The 21,739-nt window shown below is 33.1% G+C and overlaps 1 protein-coding gene across 1 annotated transcript; it reads left to right on the forward strand.

Moving 5' to 3' along the window:
* Positions 1-2,641: 2,641 nt before the first annotated feature.
* Positions 2,642-8,743, forward strand: LOC121131922 (uncharacterized). The gene is made up of 4 exons (XM_071894194.1): positions 2,642-3,496; positions 7,707-7,860; positions 7,929-8,350; positions 8,410-8,743. Exons 1-4 carry the CDS (start codon positions 3,103-3,105, stop codon positions 8,613-8,615), a joined length of 1,176 nt encoding a protein of 391 aa, XP_071750295.1. The 5' UTR covers positions 2,642-3,102; the 3' UTR covers positions 8,616-8,743.
* Positions 8,744-21,739: the final 12,996 nt, after the last annotated feature.

Consider the following 21,739-nt stretch of genomic DNA (forward strand, 5'->3'; position numbering starts at 1 on the left):
ACTCTCAATCTAAAACTATATCAAGATGTATTTCGGTAATCAGTTGTAATAGGGTATGACAACAAAATAAAAATAAGAGAGTTATTCTCTTGAACTTGACGTGCGTACGTTCGCGCACATCAAGTTCAAGAGAATAACTCTTATTTTTATTTTGTTATTCCTAGAGAAATAAATATACTTCATGTACATGGATTTCACCAAAAAGATTCCTAAATTAGATTGTATCATTTTTAATACTATAATGTTTACTTATACTTAATCACTGCAACTCCATCTAACCAATTAAAGGAACATTAAAAATAAAAAAATATCTAATAGGGTGTCTGGGCTACCCTAATCATCGATGTAGCCCCCCTTGGTAGCAAAGATGGCTTCCAGGTGGCTATAGAAGGTCTCGCACATATTGCAGATGTAGTCCTCAGACATTGCATTCCAGTGCTTGTTGACGGTGTCCTTGAGGTTGTTGATATTTGTGTGACAGACGATGCAGACCTTTGACTCAACATAAACCCAAAAAGTGAAGTCCAATGGGTTGGCAACTGGTGAGTAGGGGGCCACATTTTCTTTGGCCAGAAAGGCAAGTTGTCCTCCAAACACTTCTGGGGCTCTTTGAACGTGTGTTCAGGCCCACTATCCTGCTGGAACACCACGTTCATGTTGGATATCCCCAAGTGCTTTGCAATCTCTGTTGGTTTCTTGCCAGTATCTAAAAGTGCGCGGAGCGAAATTCATTGGTCATGGTCATATGGCATTTTCTCGGTTATAAGATACTTAGGAATATCTAGGTTTTTTTTTTTTACTATATGACCTTTACTGCATTCATAAAAACCTTAATTTATCTAACAAAATCGAAGTGTAATGATTTTTTCGCCGCACCCGGTATAATAAAAGAAGGAGCATAACCCTGAGGATTTACTGCAGAGTTATTATTGTAAGTCCTTGTTGGACTCAGAATAGATTGAGGGTTGACATTGGAGTAATTCTTTCCAATCTCCTTATTGATTTCCTTCTCCCCCTCCTCCCTTGTTACAGCTGTTTGTAGCTGATCAAACGAAGCGTCATGACAGCTAAGCTGGTGCCTACCAAACAGTTTTCATACTATCAGGGTTACCATGTTGATTTTCGGTTTTTTAAAATTAAAAAAGGAAAAACGGTTGATGCCTGTACTCTTTCTCCTTTTATTTCATTATATAATAAGTTGTGGGGGTGTTACATAAACAGTTAAATTGTGTACGTCGTTATCTTTATTGTATCACCCAACCTTTTTTCTTAAAAGGAATAGAAGGGAGGCCTAAAATCAGTTGGTAGTTAGTCAATTCTTCAAACTATGGAATTATTATTCAATAAAGCGTTGCTTATTGGGTAACTACCAACTAATTTTGGGGGCTTTCCCCTGTTTCTTTTTGGAGTAAGGGATGCAAGATACTGTATAGGGAACGACGTGTTCAATAACGTTATAACAATAATTATAATAATGATATTCCAATAGTAATTATATTGGCTTATTCCTTGTTTTGGAATCAGTAATCACCAGGGATGGAAATCCGGTGTTATTTTTAGCTAGCCCGCTTTGTATGGAATTGGTAATCTGAAGAATTAATTTTATTTTCCTTAGCAGTTGTCATTATTATTCGATTCCTGAGGAGGGAACATCCTTTCCTAAATAGATTCAATTATATTCAAAACCTGATTGAAGAGTCGTGTGTGCTCATAAATGACGGAGTGTAACACTTAGGATTTGTTTCGGAGTTATAATGGTAAGTCTTTTTTGGACTCAGACTAGAAATGGGATCGACATTAGAGTAATTATAGCAAATGCCCTTGTTTATCCTTCCTCTCCTTTTCGTAGCTTATTTAATAAAATGTCATGAGCATTATTCTTTCTCTCCTCTACAATCAGCTGTGACAAGAGAGGGAGGAAAAAAGGATGTAACCAAGTACATTTGCCAGAATTACTCCCATGTCGATTCCCACTAAGTCCAACAAGAAATTAGAATGATATCCTCGCAACAAATCCTCAGGGTAACGCTCCGTCTTTTACGAGCACACACGAACATTCAAACAGGTTTTGAGTATAATTGAATCTATTTAGAAAAGGATGTTCCCTACTCAGGAATTAAATAATAATGACAACGGCTAAGGAAAAGAAAATTCCTTCTTTATACTACCAATTACAAATTAACGGACCAGCTAAAAAAAACACAGCGGATTTACATGTATGTATATATTATTGAAGCAAAATTAGTATGTTTGTTGACGCCTTATAACACTGGTCAGTTCTGTGTACTACCTCTTGCAATTAATAATTCTATGTTAATCTCATAAAATCATATGTTTACAACAACAAATTTGCAGTGCAACTTTAATATGCAAATAAACATGTTATATTTTTATATCATTTCTTGCTTGCACAACAGAAATTCTGTTCAAGGGTTTATTTAATTACATATTTTTCAGAGGGTTTAATGAATTATGTAATGGAGTTAAGAGTTATTATTGATTTTTTTTTCATTAACAAAAGGCGAGCACCAATTTGTATCCAAAAAGAAAACGAAATATCTTATTCTAAAGTACAATTATTATGGTCTACTTTCCCTTACACATACTAATAAATCATTTTTTTTCTTTTATACTCCTATAGTCGGGAATGAAGAAATCGATGATTATGAAATACAAGAGTTATTTCAAATCATTTCAAGAAAACAACAACAAGGTTTAATTTGTTGGAAATACTTGCACAATTCATTTTTTTTAACTAGATCCTTAAAACCGGATTAATTCAAAATTTTATATAAAAATAAAGGGTTCATTTTTGACTCCTTCATTTTTTGTTTTGTTTAATGAATGAGTTTCTTATTTTAAGACTATGCGTAACCTTTCAAAGTCCTTGAACGAAAAAAATACTGACGCTCCATAGGATTTTCTTTCGCGTACACATTTATGGATACATACTTCTTATACTTACGTATTTACAAACAAAAATTAGCATTATTTCAGTATAGTTTTGTGTGTCATAGAAGTTTAAGGTACGAACAACAGATTCATTCGATTGATTCATCATGTCGTAATTAAAGTATTATTAAGCTTTTACATTATAAAATCATGAATGAACTCCTGAGGAGTAAATTCTTATTTCTACTCTATATTGTCCATATAACTTCTTCCCTGGAGGACGTAAAAATCCTAAATGATGCCACAGTCTTGGTTGGAAAGAACACAACTCTTTATTGTAAGGGAATGGGTCTACAGAGTCCAATACGAGATTGCTCTTGGAAATCTCCGTCTTCCATTAAATACTCATTTAAAGATATTGAAAATCATTTAAGGGGTGTTAGAGTTACTCTACAGGAACGAGGGTCCTCCTGCTTTGTAGATATTGATCTGGTCACTTTTGAAATGTCTGGAGCTTGGGAATGTATTCTTGAGGATTCTGAGCGAGCTTTAGGCAAATTTGCCTTCCTACGGGTGTTTGATCCCATTAAAGACGATTTTCAAGGTGAGCATTGAAATACATTTGATGAGGATTTTGATATTCTTACTATAATTATTATTAATGGGGAACGTATCGAAATCCCTCTAAGTTTGAAAAGATATGTATGATTAGATTGGCTTTGAATACAATCCCAATTTTGTAATCAGTCATAATTTTCACATTTATTCTCTGAAAGAAATGAAGCGGGCTATTATTTATGAATAAATAATAATCAAATCTAGGCAAGATATGAAAGAATACATTGATATATAATTATGTTCAAAAATTGCAAGAATGGGCTTTTATCAACTGTCTGAGTATCTTATTTGTAAGATTTGACATAGATTTAAATTCTCACATGCAAATTGTGTTTCAAGTTCAAGCTTTGAATCCTTAAATAAAGACAAAGACAAACTCTGAGATTATGTCAAAGAAGAAATGAATATAATTCTTATCTCAGATAAATCTATCCTTCAAAATACGTTATACATACACCACGTACCTACGTTTCCTATACTTAGAAATATGCATGTAAATTGTACAATGTACATAATATCGGTCGCTAGGTACTTCTGCCTTCAACTATTTTGCCTCAGGACATTTTGGCTTTAAGATATTTTGCCTCAAGGATTTTTCTCCATTATTTTCTATATAAATTAGATTTAGATACATCTTTAAAAAAATTTTTTTTAAACTCTCATAAGTTTCACAATTTAAAAGATAATTCAACGCCCGGACAACATGCCATAGGTATTTAAGAAAATAAGACAAATAATTCCAACATATTTTTAATTTAGTGGAATAATTAATAGCTATTTATTAGTGATTTTGAAACTAACCACAAGTTGGATACTTGATACATCAGGAGGAGACATAGTACAGGGTAGGATTAGATATGTTACAACAGGAGGAAACATGTAAAAACTACCATTTGTTATATTCAAGCATTTACATATTTTACTTTCTATTACAGTTTGTCAGCATAAAGCAAATACTTCTAATTACATATATAAGATATACACAAATAAAACATTTACATAAATAGAGCATAGTTAATAAAAAAGTATATATATATACTTTATATATTTACTGTGGTTGATAATTAAAGAACAACATGACATTACACAAAAAAACAAAAAACATAATTAAAAATAATATATTGTACGAGTATATTTAATAAAAATGGATTGTAACAAGTCTCCTCCATAGTGTTGGAATCAGAATAAATGATATGAACTGAATATTGAAACTAATAACATATTACAAGCATGTTAATTAATGCAACAACATGCTAGACTATGACATTTAATCAAATAAAATTAAAATCTCATGGTTTATAATATAAATATATATCAACAAACACTTTCCTAAAATGTTTACTTTTTTTTGTCAAAAATTTCTATGTCGAAATTCTCTATAACTGTAAGCATTAGGCAACTCAGGTTTTATATTGATTTGATAAATAAAAGAAAGATATTCAATTATATCAGAACAGGATGGTTAGATAATTTTGCATTTTAAAGTTGTTGGTAGTGTTACATGTCTTCCCCATAACATGTGCCCCACTCTCCCTAAACGTCGTTGTTGTTTATTTTTAGTTAAAATTGATGGTCCCTTATGATCCAGAACGTGTCAGAAGAAGATAAAGCAGTTGCTTGTTGGGGGGGGCCTTTTCCTCTGACACATTTTGGATCATAACGAAGTGTAAATCAATGCTTTTGTCTCATATTATGGTTTTCCTACCATACTGTAAAATGATAATTGATAACGGAGACTACAAAAGTTATGAACACTTCTTTCATTTGAATAGCTGTCGTGTTTGTTTGTTTTTATTATTAATTATATTACCAATTTTGTTTTTGATTCAAATTCATTCAATATTGAGATTTTGAGAGTATGGTTTGAAATATTGGGGCATAATTCCATCATTATTTCAACAGAAAAATAACAATTGCTGCTTTTTATAGTAATAATTATTACATATTTTGATTTAAAAATTCAAAGGGATCATCTATTTCAATAATAATAAAAAAACAACTATAACGACGTATAAATATCCTTTATTGATATATTAAGACGAAATGGTTTAGGCAAAATAGTTAAAGGCGAATGTACCGGACACTATAATATCGAATATTCTCAATATTAATTGAAAAACTACCATTTCCTTTGTAAATCGTAATCACCGGGATTACTTCTTCAGAAGTAAAATGATGAATTAAACATTTTTTCCTTAAGCCATTAGTATTTGTTTCTTATCATATGCGGGATGTGAGTGGTGGGCCTTTTGGGACTTTAGATTTAATATATACGCATCAAACATATATGGATATCCCCTGGCACAAATTTCAAACTCTGCCTGCTTCTTATCTACTATGTATTAATTAATTTTGATTAGTTACCAAAGTGTTTATATTCATTTCTCAAAATGGTGAAATGCATCTAGAGAAGATCAGGTCTGTGGCTACGGAGGGGAGGGGGAGCAGGGGCCTCCAGAGGAATATATTTTGAGGGGGCCTGGTTTTAGTGAAATGTTTAGTAAAAAGCCAAAATTCCTTAATTTGGGGAGAGCTACAGCCCCTCCAGCCCACTCCCTGGGGACATGCATTGGTAGGAGCTTACACCACGCTAACTAAAATTCATAACTATTCAAAAAAAAAAAAAAATCGAATATTAATTTTTTGGAAAAAAAAAATTTAAAAATCAAATTTTTTGGAAAAAATTTCAAAAATCTGAAGTCACTATTTTTGAAAAAAAAATCAAAAAGTATCAGCTATTTACAAAAAAAAAATTTGAAAAATAATTTAAAATATAAAATTTTTTGCTCTTCGACATAATTTGGCCGAATGAAGAAAAAATTTATAGTAAAAACCAAAAATCCTTAATTTAGGGATGTTTACAGCCTCTCTATCCCACCCCCTACGGACGCCCCTTGGGAGGGGATTACACCACCCTGAATAAAATATTGTTAAATTTTTTGAAAAGCTGTTTCTTTTGTATTTTATTGTTGTCATTTTAATTTTAATTTGTATTTTCTAAAATCAGGGGAATTCAAAACCTATGGCTTTAAAAGAATATTCCATAAATTTTTTCCAAATTTTATTCAAAGAAAAAACACAGTAACGACATAGGCTATGATAAAACTTTTTCCAGAAAAAAAGACAGAATAATGTGTGGAAATTTGATGATATTTGAGGGCCTTTTTTGTAAAAAAATTTGTAAGATGGAAAAGTTCAAAATAAATGCACAAAATTTACATACATTAATCTTTCTTTTTGCTCTATACGGTAGTTTTAGAAGAAAAAAACCTTATAAATATTTTTCATAGGTTAGAAAATGTTTATCAAAATGGTTGTATGATTTACTTTAATATTTATTTACTGAAGAAATCAATCATAAGAGGCGGCGAGATCAAAATTAATCCGAGCTATCTCTGTTTAAACTTCGTATAACGTCATTGTACTTGAAAAAAACATATGATGTCATGTTATAAACAATTAATCTCTAAAATTGGTGTAGATCGATTTTTTTTGGTACCGAACAAAACACAATTTTTTGTTTGGATAGGTTTAGACTGAATTTTTAAATGAAACCGGTTCAAACCGAGTTTTTTGGTTGGACCGAACTAATTTGGTGCAAAAATATAACGGTCTACGACCGGTATAGGATATCCAGACCGAACCCCAACACTAGTTGGTACGATAGCTCAAATTGAAAATTCTAGCAATAGTGACGTCATAGACTATGATTGATTGCATGTTTTGTCAAAATTTGCCTGTTTTGCCCAGCAGTCGGTACAATACATCAAATTGAAAATTCTAGAAAGCCCCATTACATGATGGTCTAACCTTGTATTTCTATTAATCTTGCCAATTTTAAACTTATTCGATATACAAAACTTAATTCCTTCACCAAATTTGAGAAATTATTTGTTTATGTTATTGAAAAATGAAGATATACTTTATGTTTTGTTCTTAGTCGTGTTAAAATATGTATATTGTTTTTGATAGCAATTATATTAATCAACATGATTTCTTTAAAAACTAATAAGTAAACTAATAAAAAAATATTTTCTATATTAGTTAAATTTAAAAAGGGCACCTTTAACAGCCTTATTTTCTCTATTAGCTAATGTTGCAAATTAATATCTCGTATTGCATATGAAGAGAAAATATATCTACCAAATGCATTTATTTATTTTCAATATTTAACTATTTATTTTATGTTATTACAGTTATTTCGAACTTTGATGAAAAAGAAAAAAGTGTGATTGAGGGAGGTGATGTCTCCTTGACATGTAGAGCCAACCACATAGTACAGCACATCGGAGATCGTACCACATGTATTTGGAATGATCCTAATGGTAGGCGCTTTGATGTCATTGGAAAGTGAGATGATATATTTTATTACTAATATATAGGCAGGTAAAAGCAACTAATGATCAATATAATCGTAGTCATGGAGAAATATACGAATACTGGCCGGATGGAATCATTTCAATTGGGGATCCTGATGAGGGAGAGTGTGGCATTATGTTGAAAAATACAAAGCTTCATCAATCCGGGATCTGGAAATGCCAATTAATTAGAAAATCTCCTCATGGTATTGGATCTCAAGTAGCAAATTCAAAGATTGACGTTAAAGTCATTCAAAACTTGAGATATATTATAGAACCTACACTTCAGGGATATGAAAAGGGTGAAATAAATGCGGTCATCAGCCTAGCTATAAATGAACCAAAATATACGGATGCATTGTCCTTTTTTTGGATTATTCAACGAAAATATCTTATATACGAGGGAGATCAATGGTTTTGTCCCTCAAAATTAGGGGTTTGCTATGAGCCAAGAAGGCGAAAATATTTACGGAGTCCCACGGGTAAGGAAATACATAGAATGATATCAAAACAGTTAAGGCTAAGGATGATTCCTTTTCAGGAACAAAAATTATATTGGACTTAGTCATTTCCGAAGTAACCACACCAGACTTGGAAGAACCAATAGTCTTGATCATGGAATATGTCGAAAAAAACTCTAGTTCAAACGTTTACAATTATATGAGTAGAATATTCAAAGTGCCAAAGCGACGTCATAAGAGACATCCACGAATCAGGACGAATCAAACTATGTTGATATTTCAGTAAAAGAAGTGGTCCTTCTGTGGTATAGTTAAACTCATTAACTGACGAAAAATCAATTATATATTAAGAGTAATAAGTACAAATTAAGAAATAAAAATTTAATAATTTTGTAAAAAACAAAACAACAACAACATGAGAAATTAAGATATGCACGTGATATATATCTAAAGAAGGGATGTGTGTAAAGAAAAAAACTAGCAATGAGAAAAGGAAAACCGGCTGGCGTGTGTGCTCTTTCTTCTCTTTTGTTTATTATTTATCAATATTGTGTTTGTTCAAATCTCCCTCTGAAAGAAGAATTCTCTCCCATCTTTGGTGTAAATTGATTAAAAATTCATAATATATCTATATATATATGAATTTAAATATTTTACAATATTTTCTCTGCACTAATGCTATTTTAAATGTTGAGAACTGTCCTCTTTATAGCAGTAATTCATATCCTGGCTCCAAAATCATAAAAAAGGGAGCTGATATTAACATAGGCCTTAATTCAGGTGTACAAAATATCTTTCTCCCTCTTATTCCTGACTTTTTTACAAAAAAAACAACAAACAATCTCTACTTATAGCCCATACTACAATGTATAAATGTAGAGGAGTTGACCCGAAATTCAGCTTTTGTCATTTTACTCAACTTCTAGACGTGATATAAAAGGTTGATTTTTATTTTTTTTCAAATTTCTAAACAGTATGTAATATTTGTACTTTTTTATAACATAGCTAATGACACTTTAATGGCCAATGGTAATATCAATTTTAATGTTTTTAATTTCGTGTGTCAACTTGTACCATCGATAGGACAACTCGAACTTGAGTTAAAATAGTATAACCTCTGCAACATCTCACAAGTAGTATAGAACTTTATGGATCAATGAATCCTTATTTTTCTTCTTTTTACTATATAAATGAAGTGATGATTTTTATAAATCACACCATTATTCCTAATTTGCTCACTACCATTCCACACTTTGAATAAAAAAAAAAAAAGAGACTTACAAGTATTCTACCTTTACATGGTTAACATTTCTAAAATATTAAAGACCACCAGTCTTAATATATTTAAGATAAAAGATCCCTTAGGAGAAAACATAAGTCTACACGTTCTGTAATTCTAAGTTTGTTCCGTTCTTTGGAAATAAGCAAGACAACTAAACGGAAGGCCCGTTCTGCCAAAGATGATGTTTGAAAAGTATCAAAATACATATACCTTCACTTTGTTTGATAATAATCTTAATATGAAAAACTTTAATAAATATTTAATGTTACTTTTTCTGTACCTCGCTCATATAATTACTCTGATGGACAAACCTCAGAGAGTTTGGAATTTAAGAATACAAGCATGCCAATTGTCTCAGTACAGACTAAAATCCAATTTTACATAAGAAACATATCAAGATGAGGAATTGGTAGGAACAGTAGAACTATAACCTAGTCTTCTTTAGATAAAAATAATTATAAAATCCATAACCTCGACCTCTTCCTCTATTTCTAGGGGGACCCACTAGAGCTAAATATCACCTTTGATAATATCGGATCTACGCCTGTCGAAGAAATAAATCTAACGAGCATCTTCTTGAGTACATCTTTAGATACTCCTTGCTATAATATATATATTTAAAAAAAAAATGAGAATAGCAATATCGCATCTTCAATCCTTCTTCCCTTGTCTCCGGTTGCTTCTTTTACTAATACAGTTGATATACATTTCCAAGGAGTGAACGAAATATTTATGAATGGTATTCGGTTGCTTGCCAAGTCCCTCAATTCCTGTCAAATATTGTAGATCTTCTACCAAAAAAAATTACTTTACTCTAAATCATTCTGCCAATGCAATTGGAACATATATTCTGAGAGGAAAATTGGATCCTACAATTTATTATTTCGAACTAGATGCGCAATAATTTAACAAATCTGGAAATGTATATTCTTCTTAACAAAAAAAAATCCACATCTTTGCCGATTTAAAACAACTTACTCATCATTCTCCGCACATTCTCCTTTTCCCTTCAAAATTATTTAAAAAATGAGAGGTTGCGTTAAAGGTTTCAGGAAACTTCGAAGAACAGTTTTTGTAAAATATCCCAGAGGAATAATTATAATAAAAAAAGGAAGAACATTTGCGCTAAAAAATATACTTCACGCACATCTGTAAAGCCATGTTTATTCTGTATTTAGCTTGGCATGTTTCTATCAACATGAAAATTAGCCATCGATTTGCCTGCTATTCGTTCCCATTCAAAATGGGAATGATCTTTATAATATCTCTCAACCTTTACTCTATAAAAGAAAGAAAAAAATTCCAAATTAGTTGGCTAATACGTCATTGTCCCGAACTATTGTAGTACTCCTTATGTAATAGTTGGGATATTCACTCCATATAATACTAGAAACCTGTAAGCGAAGGCTCAAGCACGCCCGCTACAAATAAGGTGAAAAAACTGAGGAATAACATGAGGTCATTTGTCAACCATTTATCATATTTTATGAAAAAAAATACTCATTTATTAGTTTTAAATAGTTGAATGTATACCCTATCTAAAAAAGAGCCTGGGATAGGCTAGATATTAGAATTAAATAATTCTATAAAAACTCTGATTTATTATTTTCACATGCCTGATTTTTTACATGGGTATATGTTTGAAATATATTGAAATACTTTTTTCCATTTGTTCAACATATGAAAAATAGTTGACAAATGGTCTTATGAACTTATGTTATTTCCTTGTAGTAATCTCTCAGTTCTTTTACTTGAATCAATTTTAAAGATTAAATTGTAATGGAAAAATTGTAAACTATTAGATACAAATTTATTTAATATACATGAAATAAATATTGTGGATCATTGTTTACTACAATTGCAGTATTTATTCGATTCGAACTGCATTTAATCCAAATTAATATTAAGGAATGCAAGCTGGCTGACTTGAGTTGGACTTAAACAATTTTTGTGTTCAGAGATTATTTGTCCTGTCTTGCTGAAGACACGTTCCGATGGGACAAATGTAGCATTATTCTTCAATAATTTACAAAATCTTAGATAAATAATTCCTCGATTTTGCCACTAAACTCATGGGGTCCAGAGTTCTTGATTATCAAGATTTTGCTACAAAAGCACGAACTTCTAAAACTGGATCTGAAGAGGCATTATCATATAAGAAAGTCTAGCTCTAACTAATTCGAAATTGGGTGTCCTCAAAGTGAACTGCAATGTACGAATAGGAATAATCTGTAAAGGATTCAATTCTTTTAATGATAAGTTCTTTTGGAGAATCAGTTCTTATAGTGAATCAGTTCTCTTTTTAAAACAGTTCAGTTACTGAGGGGGTGACTTTATGCTTCTTCACTTGAATATATTCATGTTTCATAATAACTTAACAAAAATGTAAAAATGGATATAAATTTTTAAATGAGGTTGAGTTATATATTCTATCTATGAGAAAATTACGTTATAAACTAACGAATCATCAAGTATCGGTGTCGATTCAGTATGTTAACTAAAGAGAGTCGTTCTAAAGAACTAATCGTTACCAATGGGCACAGCACTACCGTTCATCCTATTTAAAAATAGCAAGTGGGAAATATTATCCGGTTGATACGATTGAATGTACTTCATTATTGCCTCCTTTATATTTCTTGTAGTCTGCCTGTTATTCTCAATCTCAAATACGAACAGAATTTGAACATATTTAGAATTTATATAGAAATTACTTTTTTCATGTTGAGATAAATTGCTCTTATCCTTGATGAATAAAAAAATTATCATTGTAGAGTCATGTAAAGGGAAATTATCTCAAATAGATTCTTAAAGAAATAAAGATAATAAAAATAAAGAAGTGGGCAGTTTTAGTCTTGGCCTTAGAGTATTAGCCTCATTATACCTTGATAGCCCACTAATATTACGTGTGCCCCTGTGAAGACTCTTCCTCATCTCTGGCGCAGCTTCTATCGTGTTTGATCAGAGGCAGCATCAAAAAAGCAAAGAATTATCCGGCTGAAGTTATATTAATAATTACTGTAGTAAGATAATTAAACTTTTTCTGGAGTTATGATTATTAATATATATTTGTGATGGGGAAAGGGAGGTCGAAGGGGTCTTACAAACTCAATATTATTGGAGTATGTACAATAAATAATCAAAATGTATACGCAACATTTCAAAATCACATAACCTACTCATTTCAAAATTCCTAAAGTGTAGTTTTAATGGAAATTTGGAATATTTTTCACACCTTTGCAACTCTACTCACACGTCTATTATGTTATCATTCTGGAGGGTAGAATATGACGTGTTTCTGACTAGAAATATCTTAAATTACATTAAAAAAATAGAGAATATAAAAATAGCTAAAAAAATTTATATCAGGAATACTTGATTTACTTCACGAACCTCAGGAAAAACTTACAGATTTCTGTATTATAGATCTATTAACATTGGGATTTCTTCCTTTTCTTCCAATAAAGTCGCGAAAAATATATGATCTACGATGAGAAATCGAAACGTAATGATAATCATGTTACCCGGGTCAGTATATTACTAGAAAGTGATAAATCGAATTATTATATAAATTACACTTTTGATGGTATGTTAAATAAGTATGGGTAAATAATCAACTGTACTAAAAAATATTAACCTGCTGGCTCATAATGGATTGGATGTCAATTTTTGTGTTACCAATGTGCATGAAATGAAACAGAATATCATCCGTGATTCTCTTTCTCTCTTTGGATTTTATATGGTTCATGGTGGAAAAACTGCTCATATAAATGTAAGGGTCCAAAGATGCTGTCACATTGTTGGCGTATGGCGCCCTCTATCGGCCAATAGTATAATTGATTATTTTTTTAATAACTATTATTGATCTATTTGCGTTTCCCACTGAGCTATGATGAAGGGCGTATGCGGTCACAGGCCGCCAGTTACCCATTCCTGATATAAACCATACATCAAAAACTCCACCTCATACCTATATGGAATTGATATTAATGGGATTTAGATACGTGATTTCTGGTGTAATTAGGGCAAGCAAAAGGATCTAGATTAGGCAACCAAAATGTTACTGTGTCTTTTGTTTCTAGCCTTTTGACAAAGGTTATATTAGACCATTGGATTTCTATTTTTGGATATGTCCTCTGAAGGTATATCCAATGATTTTAATATCTCCAACCAAGAATTCCACACTCTTTGTAAAGTAGAAGCTATAGATAACCATCTTGTATGGCTAGCTTGCACAATTTCAGAGATTCATGTCCATCATTTATTAGTTTCAATAAATTAACACTTAAGCCTGCTGTCTTGAGGAAGATCTAGAAACCCAGTTATAGGTTTCCCTAACCAGAAATTCTAGATTCCTGGCCATTGTATCAGAATGTACGTGCGAAACAGCCAACTGTGCTAAATGATATACACAAAGAATATACATTAATGCAGAAACGTCTTTTTTAGTTATCTGTAGACTTAAAAATTAGACGAAAATCGACTAACTTATTTCAAAAATCAGCTAGGATTTACAGCCATCAGCTATATCATATTTTTTCCAGCTAGACAATTCAAAAATCAGCTAGATCTAGTTGTAAATCAGCTAAGCTGACAATACTGGGAAAAGGGATAATTATCCACAGTGTAGAACGCCTTTTGTGGTGTGCATTAATAGCGCCAAGTTAGAACTCTTTCTTTCTTTTAGCGGTAATAGACAAAAGGAGAAAATTGGACAACTTCAAACTTGCAATAATTATTCGACAAGTTCAAACTTGTAATTATTAATCATGCTAACGTGGTTTGTATAATGCAAATTGCAATATCATGCTAAAATGATAGATTTGCAACGTCACTCCCCCTATGAGACGTTAAAATATCTTAAGAGATATAAAGGTCTCATAATGAAAGACAAATTCATATTAGGGAATATGTGGATCCCTAGAGGTTGTTGAGTTAACATGCGCACCGTTACCCAAAGGAGAAATGATGTATCATTTCTTTAATTGGACCAATCACGTTGTCCATTCGTTAGGCTTTATATATACTTCCCCCCCCCCTCCCCCTACATGGGAAAAAATTCGAAATATATCTCAAACCAGATGGTTGATCCTCAAAACCTTGTCATCCTTGTTGAAACAGACCGAAGTCATATTCTGCTAAGGAGTCTCCTGGCTAAGGTGAAAAACTTCAGACTTCAGATAAAACTTATAGCCCAGAAAACTGGAGCATATGTTAATGGGGAACGCCTGTTCGTCCGTGTAGCTTCCAGCATCCCGAGTCTCAACCGCGGTTGAAATTCATTCAGCCGTACTCACGTTCAGAGAGTTTGGATTCCATGAGATTTTAAATTCCATATAAAACCTCTGGTCAGAAGGTTTACATTTATCCTTGTAACGCTGTTCACGGAAAACGATTTATGCAATACAAACCTCTTTGAGGGAAAAGAACGGGCTAAACCTGTGAGGAAAAATGTGGCCCAACTTCCTTTCGAAGCTAGTTCATGGGTATTTATTAGATTTTGGATTCTATATATATGACGAAAAAATACTCATGGTATTGAAAAAAAAAAACCTTTTCAGAATTTTACTTTACTAAGGATTTTATAATAACCTGGGTGGTGCATTTTCCTTCCTACCCTTAAAGTCTTTCACTGTTAAGACAGTCTTTCTTTGGAAGCTCCTCAGATAAGCCAGTAGAGTACTGCTCAGCATCCTCTAAGCGCTAAGGTGGAATGAGAACAGACTCAATGGTTGCAGTTATTACTTCCTTGCCTGGGTCATTGGTTTCTCCTTCATCAGAGTCCTGGACGGGTTTACCTACGACCGAAGATCGGTCGGTCCCTCCCTCAGGAGTGATCAATCCCTTTGTTTGGGTGACCTTCAACATCCGCCGTCCACTTCCAACACATCCAAGTCTTTACTATTATTGCCCATCTCGATGGGAAATTGCGAATACTAAAGTAAAGCTACTTCCCCAACGGATCTTATCATAACCGTGTCTGACATAGGTAGTTTTATTGAGATGTTTGAAGCAACACCTTGGTTACTGCTGTGGATTTCGACGACTTTTCCAATTCGCCATTGATTTTTATCTAGGGTGTCTAGTTTAAGTAGAACAACATCCCCTTGTAGGATTTTTTTTGGAGAATAGATTGTTTAATCAACTTTGAAGGGATACTTAATTGTTGTAAGTATTCCTTTTTCTAGTGATCCACATGTCAGAACACGGAACATTTTCCATCACCTTATCTGAAGGTGTGATAATAACGTTGAGATTTCTGCCATACAGTAGCATGTTCGGAGATATACTTTGTTCTCCATCTAGAGTTGTTCATAGGGGCGATAATTTATGGGCCCAATTAATTAACAACATTGGAGCTCTTTAATGGGTAATTTATTCTTCTGAATAAGCATTTTTAATTGATTTTTGAAGATAGCCACCATACGTTCTGTGACTTCATTGGTCCAAGTCCAGATTTTAAGTGTTTGTAGTTGCTTATTTGTGGCTACGAAATGACAAGCATTATAATTGCTGGTTTGCCATATCGGCCAACGAATCTTCTGAGAGTTTGTAGAAACTCTCGTGTGCAACAAAATTCAATTATCTCGACGTGGATAGCTCTTGTATGTAGGTATGTAAATGAAGCCATACATACGTTGAACGTTGGTGGATGCGGAGAACAATTTACATATGCTTCATCATACATTGTAATGAAATCAGATAGTCAATTCCTACATTTCGCCATGGACTTGGATTATCCATTCTTATAGTAGGTAAAGGAGCCATTCTTGAGGACTCAAACTTTACATATCGACACCTAAGAACTTTGTATAACTTCCTAACTAAAGATTTGACATATCCATACTTACTTATGAACCAATACCGAGATTTAAGCGTATTGAAAACGTGTTTCTGTGAACAATGAAAGAGGTGCTGATGTGTATAAAGTACGAGTCTCTCAGCCAAAGAACAAAGTTATAATTGTAGGATTAGTATTGTCAAAATTAATAGTGGAAGACACGTGTAATTGGCTCTGAAATCTAATGACTTCTGATTCTTTGTCGTAAGAAAAATGGAGATTCCTGAAAGGTGATCCTGGGAAAATCTTACGTTTTGCAGAGACAGAGCAGTTGTTTTTAAAGATTTATATTTTGTTCACAAGCTTGGTTTCTTGTTCGAATGTAATTAAAAGAGTTTCTGCCCATTCCGGTTCTTCCCTAGATACGTTTAGGGATTGAATAGACTCTTTACAACCCATCTCCTTATTCAGATAAGCACTCATCATTTAATTATAAATAACTTAGAATATCGTCGAATAAGTTAATCTATAATCGAAGTAGACCGGGTTAGTGCTTTATAAACAATAGCTTTATGACTTTCAGAGGCCATGACCCTGATCTGATTAAAATATATCGCCAGATCAGACCCATTAATTTTAGATTAGTTATTAGAGACTTCATTTGGTTGTGGCTGTTTTGACCATTTATCACGGCATTCCAAGAGAAGCCTTGGGCTGTGTTTCCAAAACTCTATTCTTCCAGTAAGCTCATTCATATAGCACCCTCTACTAGGCAAATCTGCTGGATTGAGGGCTCGACTCCGGGACAAAACCTTACTTGGGCACCAAAGAGATTGTCAAGTACTTTGCCAACTCTGCGTTCTTCCCATGGCTTACAACATCCTTTACCTCTTTGTATCCGCTGCAGATTTAATAGGGAGTCGGTAAATATGACTTTTATATGATTAGACCATTGCCTAAAGTGCTGAATATAATTTACCTTAGTCACAGCTATAGTTAGAGGAACAAGTTCTGCTCGAGTAATCGTCAACATTTGTTCAGGCTTACTTTTCTCACGGAGAGTTTTTGGAATTAGTAAGCTTTTTGAGTCAATAAGTTGACTCAGTTTTTTGCCTTCCTCAGTTTCTACAACGAGATTGGCAGCCACACCCATTCCTACTTTGGAGGCATCCCGAAGACTGCAAGAACCTTGATGCTCCCCCCGTTATAACGTGGGAAATAGAGATCTTTCATCAAAGGGATCTTTTCAACCCATTTGGAGAAGACCTTAACAGCCTCTTTAGCAAGTTTGATGTCTTTAGACTTAAGGTTTTTGTCCCCATAATAAAGGAAGAATAAGTTTAAATTACATTATAAATGGTGAGACATCTCCTTTTGTGACTTGATTAGCTAGAGATACAATATCCCTTCTTGATAATGAAGCACTATCAGGATTAAATTTTTCAAATTTGTTTACAAGATCAAATTTAAATTTATCTGTACATGTGTCCAACTTTAAACCAAGAACTGAAATCTCACCTCGTGGAGGAGCAATTCGTTCTGATTCAAAGAATTTCTGTATGTAAAGATACCATCTTATGGCCATAAAATCCTCCCCCTTCCAGAATATTTAATATCTCTAAAGTAGTTTGGATAGTTTCTTCCGGAGTATCCTGGGCAATGTCTATATCGTTCATGTTGGCATTTTATCTATAACTTCTGAAGCTAATGGGTATTTATTTGATACCTTCTCGGCAGTTTCTTTAAGACACTACATACAAATAAATGGGGCTGAAACTAATCACAACACAAAACGACCATGAACTTCAATAGCCGGGGTTGATCTCCAGGCCTTCCGCAAATAAAACGGAACATATCTTTATCAAGAGGTTCAACAAGATTTATCCATAAGAACATCTTTTTAATATCTACAGTGACAAAATACTTCTTGCTTTTAACCTTTAGAATAAGTTCCATTATTTGTGGAAGCATATTCTTACCTGGCATTAGTAGCTTATTAAATGGTTTAGTCTTATCTTTGACATCAGTTAAGGATGTATTTACCACGATCCTACGTTTTGTAGAGCCCTTATCAAGACGAAAGACAGGTCTTGATGTCAGGACATAGCGGGGATGAATTGTAATTCTTTCGTTACAAGGAACTTCCTCGGCATAATCAAAATCAACAAACTTCTGGTAAACCTCTTCAACTAAGTTCATATGTTCATGTTTGACCTTATCGTCAACTCGATGCATGACTGCAATGGCTCTACTGTAGTTATCAAATAGAGCTCTACCATTAGGATCATCATCAATCCACGGCATTTTTATGAACGACTCACTCCTTGTTGCGTCTTGACGAGGGAGAGACACAATCTTATTTATATTAGGAGAGATCCAGGATGACCGAGATAAATGAAGTGAAGGAATGACGTGGAGGAACACTGTTTATAAGATCATATGTATTCTTTATAATACAAATCCATACTCTATTTATTTACACAATACGAGACTATTTATACTACGTAAAACACAGTACTTTAATACACTAAAGAACATACAAGAAAATAAGAACAAGAAAGGAAATATGAAATACATAACACTCCTAGATGTATCGAAGACTGCAGTTCTTTGCATATGCGAATCAGCCTGGAGCTCCAATGAGGTAAGTTCTGTAGTCATTGGTTCTTTAGGATTAATACCCACATTCTCCCCATTCCAAATCTTAGTTAAGTTAAACTCGAGAGAACGATAAATAGTATCAAGATCAAAGTCTTCATACTCTTTAATTTGAGTAATAATTCCAGAATACAAGGAAGCCTTATTATCGATGGTAATTCCTTCTGAAGTACCATCTGCTCCACTAAGGACCAATCCTAAGATAGTCAACTTAGTAACAAGAAATGTCATGTCAGTTTCTCCTGAAGGTAGCAAAGTCATCATTTGTTCCTGAATCATTATTGTGGAATAATAAGGTTCTGAAGTAAACATTTGAAAATCTATGGTTCCTGTACTAGGTAACTCATCTGTGAACTTAATGTCTTTAGTGAATCCCGTTTCTTAGGAATTACTCATTCGTTCACAAGTAATAGCGACAATGGGTGCAGTACAAGTAAATTTGCTAATTCAAGAACAACTTGCTTTTCTTTATATGAATTTATTGCTCCCCCTGCAACAGTAATATTGATATTGATTGATTATTTCCTGTTAATCCTAGAGATTTTCCTGTATAAGATTCAATCATTGATAGGTTTGCTCCTGAATCAAGTAAAATTCGAACCTTACATGATTTCCCATTTACGGGATGAATAACCCAACAACATAAAGTAGCAGAGAATGCTTTGTATTTAGGGATATTGTCAGATATTTTACTACAATTAAATTACATCACTTCTAGAGCTCTTTTAAGAGGCAAGTTTTTTGTATTATCTATTTTCCCCAAAGCATTTATGTTACTGATATTAATTTCATAACTCTTATTCAGAGTATGATGGGACTTCTCCGATACATTCCCACCTTTTAAAAGATTAAGATTATTATTGAAAAATGCAGGTTTTAAACCATCCCCGGTAACAGGGTTTGACATGGTAAATGAATCATAATTTTTCTGAGGTTAATTGTTAAAATTATTGTTACTAACTCTTAACATATTATCCACACTTTCATTGTAATAATTAGATTGCAATGTTTTACATGGAACAAAAAATAAGAGTCGTTTATATAAGTTTTACGTGAATTTTTATTTCTACGATTAATATTTTTATAGTTTTCTTTATCTTTTGGAGGATTTTTTCCTTCTCGAGGTGTAATAAAAGTTTTTAGGTGATAATTAGTATCTTATGGAGATTTTAGAAGCTCATGAAGGACATGGGTCATTTCAGGACGTTTAGCTCTGCTACTTCTCCCAACCCTCCTTTTCCGAAGAAATTCTTTGTGATTCGTTGTTTTCCTATAGGAATTTTAATCGCATACAACGACGTTTTGACGATCCCCATTCCAAGGGCATGATCCCAAGCATCCCCCTCTATGTTTCTCATTCAATGTAGCCGAACAGAAGGTGCATTTCTTAAGGCCAATGCAAGCTCTCATCCATTTCGATGGATAAAGCACTGATGGTTTAGCACATGCAGATCTTCCTGACAATAGCAACAAAATAGCATTGCCTGAAAAAAGGGATGATTATTCATAGTGAAGAACTCTTTTTGTAGCACGCCAAGTTAGAACTCTTTCTCTCTTTTGGCGCTAATAGACAAAAGGGGAAAATTGGACAAATTCAAATTTGTAACAATTATTGGACAAGTTCAAACTTTAATAATTATTGGACAAGTTCAATCTTGTAATTATTAATTATGCTAACGTGGTTTGTATAATGCAAATTGCAATGTTATGCCAAAACGATAGATTTTCGGCGACAACGTTCATTCCAAAAGATATAAGGTTATGCGATTAACTACAGCCTGTGTATACGTCGGGTATTGGAACTCGAACCGTTGTATTCGAAGGTGCAGGAGGATTTTTTTTCCCATACTTTCTTTTCATTTTTTGTGCCTGAACCTCGAGGTTCCTTTTTGATTCCATTTTATTATTGATGCCCTTGATGCAAGCATTGCATAAAATGTTAACACCACCAACTTTGACTTCTTCAAAAGGATTGCTTCGAGGAAACTGTCCGCACTTCTTGTGAAAATCGATTTGATTGACTTGATAGCGAGGGTTGAACTCAGAAGGCTCAATGGGTTTAACTACAATACCTCTTTTGGCACATTTTTGTTTATTCTGGGATGTCTCACATAGTTGAAGAAATAGTTCAACATCATAACATGTACTCTTCTTGTATTTTTGAGCAAGTTCTTTCAATATTCTGTCTCTTCCACTATGACCGATAGCCGAATGGGTCTTATCCAGAATGACTAATAACTCAGAGTTTGAGATATAAAATAGAATATTACTCGAATTTTCTTTCAAAGGATGAATTAATTTCCGACTGTCATGACGTCATAATGTTTAAGAGCCCAATATACTCTTGGTGTCTTCCTAATGATTGCCTTCAATATCTTTTTTTTACTTATGAAATAAGCTCGCTTGTGTTTGGGAATTCTTTACGTGCAAGTTCAGCCACGTTATGGAGTCCATGAGCTACACAAGTAGTTTTCAATTTGGAGTAGCTTCTTTTGAGGTCTTCGCCCGCTTGTTTCCAATGGGACACTCCATCTATAATGAAAACTTTAAACTTATTTTCATCAAAGTCCATACCAATAGTTTGTTGAATACTCTGAACGACAAAATTTCAATTTTAATAGTATTAACAACTTTTATATCCATCATGTTTATTAGATAAGTAAAAACCAAGAAACGGCCATCCAAAGGACCC

This window comes from Lepeophtheirus salmonis, chromosome 1, assembly GCF_016086655.4.
Source record: "Lepeophtheirus salmonis chromosome 1, UVic_Lsal_1.4, whole genome shotgun sequence".
Lineage (NCBI taxonomy): Eukaryota > Metazoa > Arthropoda > Copepoda > Siphonostomatoida > Caligidae > Lepeophtheirus > Lepeophtheirus salmonis.

Bases quoted from the DNA above. Each gene is read 5' to 3' on its own strand.
- LOC121131922 (XM_071894194.1), top strand. From the start codon at position 3,103: ATGAATGAACTCCTGAGGAGTAAATTCTTATTTCTACTCTATATTGTC. The intron at 3,497-7,706 runs GTGAGCATTGAA...ATGTTATTACAG, and splicing joins CATTAAAGACGATTTTCAAG to TTATTTCGAACTTTGATGAA. The intron at 8,351-8,409 runs GTAAGGAAATAC...ATTCCTTTTCAG, and splicing joins ATATTTACGGAGTCCCACGG to GAACAAAAATTATATTGGAC.